The 8,346-nt window shown below is 22.1% G+C and overlaps 4 protein-coding genes across 4 annotated transcripts; all 4 read left to right on the forward strand.

The window, feature by feature from the left end:
- Nucleotides 1-1,453: 1,453 nt before the first annotated feature.
- Nucleotides 1,454-3,480, forward strand: cotA (spore coat protein sp96; the record flags this gene model as incomplete). The annotated part of the gene is made up of 2 exons (XM_637833.1): nucleotides 1,454-1,517; nucleotides 1,742-3,480. 2 exons carry the CDS (start codon nucleotides 1,454-1,456, stop codon nucleotides 3,478-3,480), a joined length of 1,803 nt encoding a protein of 600 aa, XP_642925.1.
- Nucleotides 3,481-4,113: 633 nt separating this feature from the next.
- On the forward strand, nucleotides 4,114-5,613 carry glnA1 (glutamate-ammonia ligase; the record flags this gene model as incomplete). Its single annotated transcript, XM_637834.1, has 1 exon — nucleotides 4,114-5,613. One exon carries the CDS (start codon nucleotides 4,114-4,116, stop codon nucleotides 5,611-5,613), a length of 1,500 nt encoding a protein of 499 aa, XP_642926.1.
- A 619-nt stretch (nucleotides 5,614-6,232) lies between these two features.
- DDB_G0276837 (hypothetical protein) lies at nucleotides 6,233-6,451 on the forward strand (the record flags this gene model as incomplete). Its single annotated transcript, XM_637835.1, has 1 exon — nucleotides 6,233-6,451. One exon carries the CDS (start codon nucleotides 6,233-6,235, stop codon nucleotides 6,449-6,451), a length of 219 nt encoding a protein of 72 aa, XP_642927.1.
- Nucleotides 6,452-7,109: 658 nt separating this feature from the next.
- DDB_G0277073 (hypothetical protein) lies at nucleotides 7,110-8,135 on the forward strand (the record flags this gene model as incomplete). The annotated part of the gene is made up of 3 exons (XM_637836.1): nucleotides 7,110-7,278; nucleotides 7,459-7,746; nucleotides 7,969-8,135. 3 exons carry the CDS (start codon nucleotides 7,110-7,112, stop codon nucleotides 8,133-8,135), a joined length of 624 nt encoding a protein of 207 aa, XP_642928.1.
- Between the last annotated feature and the right edge of the window lie 211 nt (nucleotides 8,136-8,346).

The raw sequence follows: 8,346 nt of genomic DNA on the forward strand, positions 1-8,346 counted from the left end.
AAAAATTAAAAAAAAAATAAAAAAAAAATAAAAAAATTGATTTTGTTTTAATTTTTTATTTTTTTTTTTTTAGATTAATATGAAAATCAATAAAAAATTTTAAGGGCATTTTCAGATAAATATAAGTGATCAAATTTTTTTTTTAGATTGACTGAAAATAATTATAAAAAAAAAAAAAAAAAAAATTTGGTTTCAAGATATTAAACAATTATTTTTTATTTTATAAACAAATAATAATTTAAATAAAACTAAAAATTATTAATTTCCAAAAATGTATTTTTTTAAACAATTTTTTTTTTATTTTCATTTTTTTTTTTTTTTTTTTTTCATTTTCTATAATTATTTGATTTAATTATTTTTTTTATAGCGATTTAAAATAAATACTTTAAAAAAAAAAAAAATTAGAAAAAAATTGAAATCAAATCACAATCATTGAAATAGTGGTCATAGTTTAATTTACTTTTTTTAAAATTTTTTATAATTCATTTATTTTTAGAATATTTTGTAGAATGAGACTAAAGTGGTAATTATTTTCTTTTTTTAAATTTTTTTTTTTTTTTTTTTTTCCATACACGAAATTATATTGGAAAAAAAAAATTTGTAAAAAATTCTACAACTACAATGATAAAATAATTGTATGGAATTAAGATTTTAAACACCCAAATTTATCATAATAACACACTAATCCACTAACAAAAAAATAAAAAAAAAAAAAAATAAAATTGATTTATTGTTTGATTTTACAAAATTTGATAAATTGTAAAAAAAAAAAAAAAAAAAAAAAATTTTGTGTGTGATAGTTTGTGAAAAATTATTTGAAATTAAAATAATATTATAATATATATTAGAAAAATGTTGTATCTTTAATTATTTTTCATACTAGTGTGTTAAATGAATTAAAGTGTGGTAATGAATAAATGAAAAAAAAAAAAAAATTAAAGTGAGAGAGTGTGTAAAAGTGGTAATGAATGTGTGTTTGAGTGTGTTAAAAATGTGTTTACAAAATATAATAATTTAAATTCATTCATATTCAACTATGGAGAAAGCGTGTTTTCAAACACAATAAATGTGTAATAAAAAATACAATTAAATAATTATTTAATTTTTTGTGTGATTAAAAAAAAAAGAGTAAATTAGTAGTGCCACCCTCAAACAATTATAATAATAATTAAATAATATTAATATTTATTTAATTTTTTTATTTAATTTTTTTTCAAAACAATTCATAATATAAAATTATTCTTTTTTTTTTTTTTTTTTTTTTTTAAAAATATTCAACTCGGTGATAATAATAATAAAAATAATAACAATAATAAGGAATTATAATCAAATAATAATATAGCTATAATCTATAATTACTATAGTAAAATTACGTATACATATATAAATAATTATTATTATCATTGTTTTTAAAAATAAATAAATAAATAATAAAAAAAAAAAAAAAAAAAAAATGAGAGTATTACTTGTATTAGTTGCATGTTTAACATATTTTAGTGGTGGTGCATTAGCACAATGTAAGTTCCTTGAATTAAATAAAAAATAAAAAAACAAATAAAAAATTAAAGGATTGAAAAAAAAAAAAAAACCAATTAGATTAAGTTTTTGGAAAAAAAAGTTAAAAAAAAAAAAAAATGAATCAAATAATAAAAACAATAATAATAAACATAATTAGAATAAAAATATAGAAAAAAATCTAACTTAAATATATTTTTTTTTTTTTTTTTTTTTTCTAATATAGCATGTTCTTCATATTCTGGTGACAATTGTCCAAGTACTTGTTTCCAAGGATCATATGATATCCCATGTGGTGCACAAGTTAAATATTGTACAGAAATGAAAGATAATTGTGGAGAAGGTGGTGATGTTAAATGTTGGAAAGATGGTAGTAATCTCCCAGTCCAAACATGGAGTTCATGTGTTCCAAGTGAATTATTTGGTCCAAATGGTAAATTTAAACCAAGTGAAATACCAAATTCTTCAAATTGTCCAACAAATTGTGAAAATGGTGTAGAATGGGTTAATTTATGTGGTTTATCTTGCGATGCTAAAACAGCATGTTGCCCAGATGTTTGTCAATGTAAAGGTGGTCAAACAAGTGGTGGTTCAACAACTGGTTCACAAACAAGTGGTGGTTCAACAAGTGGTGGTTCAACAACTGGTTCACAAACAAGTGGTGGTTCAACAACTGGTTCACAAACTAGTGGTTCACAAACAAGTGGTGGATCATGTTCAAATACTCAATGTCCAAATGGATTCTATTGCCAAGTTCAAGGAAATAATGCAGTATGTGTTCCACAACAATCATCAACCAGTGGTGGTCATCAAAATGATCCATGTGATACCGTTCAATGTCCATATGGTTACAGTTGTGAATCTAGAGATGGCTTTGAAGCTAAATGTACTAGAGATGAAGATGAACCAACTCATAGACCAACTCATAGACCAAAACCACCACACGACAGTGATAAATACCTCTGTGATAATGTCCACTGCCCAAGAGGATACAAATGTAATGCTAAAAATGGTGTTGCCAAATGTATTGCCGGTTATGAAATTCCAAGAGTATGTCGTAACATCCAATGTCCAACCGGTTACAGATGTGAAGATCACAACCGTAATCCAATCTGTGTTTTAGAAGAAAGAGAGAATCCAGATAATTGTTTAACTTGTAATGATGTTAACTGTGAAGCCTCTGGTTTAGTTTGTGTTATGACTCGTGCTAGATGTAAGGTCGGTGCTGCTAAATGTTGTGATGTTCAACCAACTTGTATCAAACCATCAACCATCGCAGGCTCAACCATCGCTTCAATTGCTTCTACTATTGCTTCAACTGGTTCAACTGGTGCTACTTCACCATGTTCCGTTGCTCAATGTCCAACTGGTTATGTTTGTGTCGCTCAAAATAATGTAGCTGTTTGTTTGCCAAGACCTACCACTACCACCGGTAGCACATCTGACTCGTCTGCCCTTGGTTCAACCTCTGAAAGCTCTGCCTCTGGTTCCTCTGCTGTTTCAAGCTCTGCCTCTGGTTCTTCTGCTGCTTCATCTTCACCATCATCATCTGCTGCAAGCTCTTCTCCATCTTCATCTGCTGCAAGCTCTTCTCCATCTTCATCTGCTGCAAGCTCTTCCCCATCTTCATCTGCATCATCAAGCTCTTCCCCATCTTCATCTGCATCATCAAGCTCTGCCCCATCTTCATCTGCATCATCAAGCTCTGCTCCATCTTCATCTGCATCATCTTCATCTGCATCATCTTCATCTGCATCATCTGCAGCAACTACAGCTGCAACTACAATTGCAACTACAGCTGCAACTACAACTGCAACTACAACCGCAACCACAGCTACAACCACAGCCACAACCACAGCTACAACCACAGCTGCAACCATAGCTACAACCACAGCTGCAACTACAACTGCAACTACAACCGCAACCACAGCTACAACCACAGCTACAACCACAGCTACCTCTTAAATTTAATCAAAAAACATTTTTTATCAAGTATCACTACAATAATAATTTTAATAATAATAGTATCAAAAAATGATATTAAAAATCCCCTTTTTTTCTCTATAATTTTTAAATTAAATATAAAATAAATAAAAAAAAAAAAAAAATCTCCAAGTTTCAAAAAAAAATTTTATTTTTATTTTTTATTGATAGGTATAATATTAATTTTTAAAAAGTAATATTATTTATAAATAAATAATTTTTAAAAAGTGATATTATTTATAAATAAATAATTTTTAAATTTTAAAATTGTAAACTTGAGAGATATAAAAAAAAATTTAATATTTTTTTTTTTAAAATAAAATTATAAAATAAATAAAAATTAAAAATTAAAAAGTCTGATTTAAAAATTTAAAGTCTTGTAAAAAAAAAATATTTTTTTATAACCTTTTTATTATTTTAATTTTTTTTATTTTATTTTTTTTATTTATTTTTTATTTTTCACTTTTTTTTTTTTTTTTTTTTATAAATGGTGGTTAATTAAAGTTTATTGATCAAAAGTTTAATAATAATAATAATAAAAAAAAAAAAAATAATAATAATAATAATAATAATAATAATAATAATAATAATAATAATAATAATAATAATAATAATATGATAGAACCCCAAAATAATAAGAATATTAATAATAATATTTATAATAATAATAATAATAATTTTAAAATGAATCAAGATGAAAATCAATTAATTTTAAATTCAAAACAATTATTAGAAAAAATTAAAATAAGTAAAAAAAAAAATCCACAATTAAAATTTATTAGAGTTTGTTGGATTGATATTTCAAATAAAATTAGAACTAAAGCAATTAATATCGATTGGATATTAAATCATGAACCAAAATTAATCCATGTTTCAATTACAAATGTTTGTATGTCCTTATTATGTTTTGAAGATTCAGTCACAATAGAAGCTTTAAAAAGTGAAAATTTTGGTGAAGCTTTTTTAATTCCAATAACAACAACAAAATTAAATATTTTACCATATTGTCCAAGTCATATTCAAATTTTTGGTGAATTTTTTTATTTAGATAATGAAAGTAAAAAATTAAAACCATGGTTATTATGTCCAAGAAATTCATTACAAAGAGCAATTGATAGATTAAAAAATAAATTTGGTATTTCACTAAAAGGTTCATTTGAAGAGGAATTTTATTTAATTAAAAAAGGTGATAATAATAATTCATCGGTGGCATCATTATTAAATTCAATTGAAAAATTAGATCATGGTACATTTGCAAATTATCATTCATTAGATTGTTATGGTGATATACTTGAAAAGATAACAAATGCACTTGAGGAACAAGGTTTACCAATTGAACAATTGTTATCAGAGAGTGGTTCAGGTCAATTTGAAATTACCATTGATTATACTGATATTATGGAAGCATGTGATAGACATATTATAGTACGTCAAACTATTAATTCCATAGCATCGTATAATGGATACATTGCAACATTTATTCCAAAACCATTTGATGGTTTAGTTGGGTCAGGTTGTCATGCTCATTTATCACTTTGGGATACGAATGATAGTAATTTAACACCGGATGCAAATGGTGAATGTGGTTTAAGTTTGGTTAATCAATTTTTTATAGGTGGTTTATTAAAACATTCAAAATCGTTAACTGCCCTATTCAACACAACTCCAAATTCATACAAAAGATTGAAACCATTTTATTGGAGTGGGTGTAACGTTTCTTGGGGATTGGATAATAAGGAATCCTTCATTAGAATACCCTCAAGTCCCTTCTCAGCCACTGATGGATGTAGTAACTTTGAAATTAAAACAATTGATCATACCTCAAATCCTTATTTGGCAATGGCTGGCATAATTCATGCAGGTTTTGATGGTATTGAAAATTCAATAGCTCCACCACCTCCAACTTCATTATTTGATCAATCAGTCCTAAATAATCAATTAATTCCATCAAATTTTGAAGATGCTATTCAATCTCTTAAAGAAAATCATTATCTTTGTGAAAATATTGGTAATGATATTTCAAATGCTTTCATTCATGTCAAACTTGCTGAAAATAAAATTTTAAAAGAATTATCAGATGATGATCAAATATTAAAATTATTAGAATTATTTTAAATGTTTAAAAAAAAAAAAAAAAAGGAAATAATTTTCAAATTTTATTATTTCAAATATTTTAAAAATAAATTTTCTATATAAAATAAAAAAGAAATAAACCAAAACTCATTTAAGTGCCAAGAATTTGTAAAAAAAAAAAAAAAAAAAAAAAAAAAAAAATATAAATAATAATTTTTTTTTTTTTTTTTTTTAATTTGCAGTAATTTAATTTTATTTATTTTTAATATGATTGTGTATAGATAAATAGTGAACTCGAAAATACACAAAATGAAATATAAAAAAAACAAATAATTTTTTAAAAAAAAATAAAAAAAATAAAAAAACATAATGATTACATTCATTTTTTATATTTTATATCACTTTGTGTATTTTTGGTTCCCTAGTTATCCATATACTGCAATCATATTAAGAATAAATCAAATCATTGTTTTTGAAAAAAAAATTTTTTTTTTTTTTGTTTCAATTTCACTTTTGTTTTGTCAAATAAATATTATTTTTTTTTTTTTTTTTTGAATTTTTTTTTCAATTTTTTCAATTTTTTTTTTTTTTTAAAATTTTTTTTTTTTTTTTTTTTTTTTTTTAAATTATTTTCGAATCGCATACATACACATATTTTAAAATGTCACAAAATAACCTTAAATTCACCGAATTCCTCAGCAATGTTAAATCCAAGGCTAACTCAAAGGGTTTCATGAAATTATTCGATATGTACCACAGACAAGTTGTCGTTAAGAAACCATTCAGCTTTTTAGTTCACATCATGTGTGGTCTTACTCTCACTTCATACGTTATTAGACACGATAAAGTTGAACATCACAAAACTCAACCATACCATTAAACTTTTTTTTTAAAAAAAAATTAATTATAAATATAAAAATATAATCATTTAAATGTAAGTTTTTTTTTTTTTTTTTTAAAAAAAATTTTATGTGTATCAATTTTCATACTAACCATAAAAAAATATATTCATTTTATTCTTTTTTTTTTTTTTTTTTTTTATAAATTTTTAGAATTTAAAGAAGTTATTGTAATGTCAAATAATAAAACAAAAAAAATATAAAATAAAATAAATAAAATAAAATAAAATAAAAAAAAAAATAGAAAACCTTGTTTCAATAATATTAATAATAAATCTCTCATTTTTAAAATGTGATCGGTGCCAAAATTTTTTTTTTTTTTTTTTTTATTTTTTATTTTTTTTTTTTCTTTAATCTTTATTTTATTTTTTTTTATTTTTTTAAATATCTGGGAACCTTGAAAAAAAGATATTTTTTTTTTTATTTTTATTTTAATTCTTTTTTTTTTTTTTTTTCAATTGATCATTTTTTTTTCTTTTTTTTTTTTTTTTCTTTTTTTTTCTATTCACCTTAGGAGATCGTATTCGGTTTCGAATATTATATTATATTTTATATATTGAATAGGTTGACCAACCAATACAATTATTATAATAATTAATTTTTTATATTTTTTATTATTAATATTTTTAAAATTAAATAATGACAATACCATTAACAACAACCACAATTGTGAATCCAACATTTTTACTATGGATAATTGTAATATTAGTTCCTGTCACATTAATCACTACATATACTATGACTGATGAATTACATCCAGATTCTCAAATAATTCCTTTTATTTCTTCTTCAATTAATAATGCACCAGGTATAAAATTCAAAATTATAATTTTTTTTTTTTTTTTTTTTTCCTAATTTAATTATTACTATTATTAAAATTACTCAAAAATAATTTTTTATTTAGAAAGTTGTATTGGATCATATGGATTATCAATTGCATCATTTATTATGGTTATTGTAACATTAATAAAATATTTAATAATTAAAGATAATATTATTAACTATCAAGGTGAAATTAATCAAGAGAGTAAAATGAAATTTAATAAATTCATAGCGTCAATGGGTATTATTAGTGGTTTCTCACTTAATGGTGTTGCATCTTTTCAATATAAAAATGCGAGTGTTCCACATTTAATTTTCGCTGCTCTTTTCTTTATTTGTGGATTTATTTTTATTTTAACTCAAACTATAATTGATGACCAAATTAGTAATAATTCAAATAGAATTAAAAATATTAGAAAAGTTTTAATTTTTATTTGTTGTTTATTCATACCTTGTAAGTTTTTTTTATAATTTAAAAAAAAAAAAAAAAAAAATTAATTATTATTTTAATTATTTTTTTTAACGCTCTTTTTTATTTATTTTTATTTTATTTTTTTTTATTTATTTATTTTTTTTTTTTTTTAATCATAAAATTTAAATGATTTTATTAATTATAATAATTATAAAAATTATAAAAATTATAAAAATTCAAATTATATTAATAATTAATTTATAGATGTAATTTTACAATTTATTCAAAATCCAATTGCAAAAAATATCTCGGCAATATTTGAAATTTCATCGGCCAGTTGTATATTCATTTATATGGTTTCTTTCTTTTTTGAATTTTCAAAGGTTAATTTGAATATAGAATTTTCTAATCACAACTATGGAAAAATATAGAATCTATTAATAGAAAAAAAAAAAAAAAAAAAAAAAAAAAAATGAAATGAGAAAAAAAAAAAAAAATAAAAAAGAAAAATTCTCTATTTTTTCAGAAATAATCAAAGGACCACCTTTTTTAAAAAATAAAAAAAAAAAAATAAAAAAATAAAAATATTGAATTTAATATTCTTTTTTTTTTAAAAAAAAATTTTATTTAATTCTTTTTTTT

This window comes from Dictyostelium discoideum, assembly GCF_000004695.1.
Source record: "Dictyostelium discoideum AX4 chromosome 2 chromosome, whole genome shotgun sequence".
Classification (NCBI taxonomy): domain Eukaryota; phylum Evosea; class Eumycetozoa; order Dictyosteliales; family Dictyosteliaceae; genus Dictyostelium; species Dictyostelium discoideum.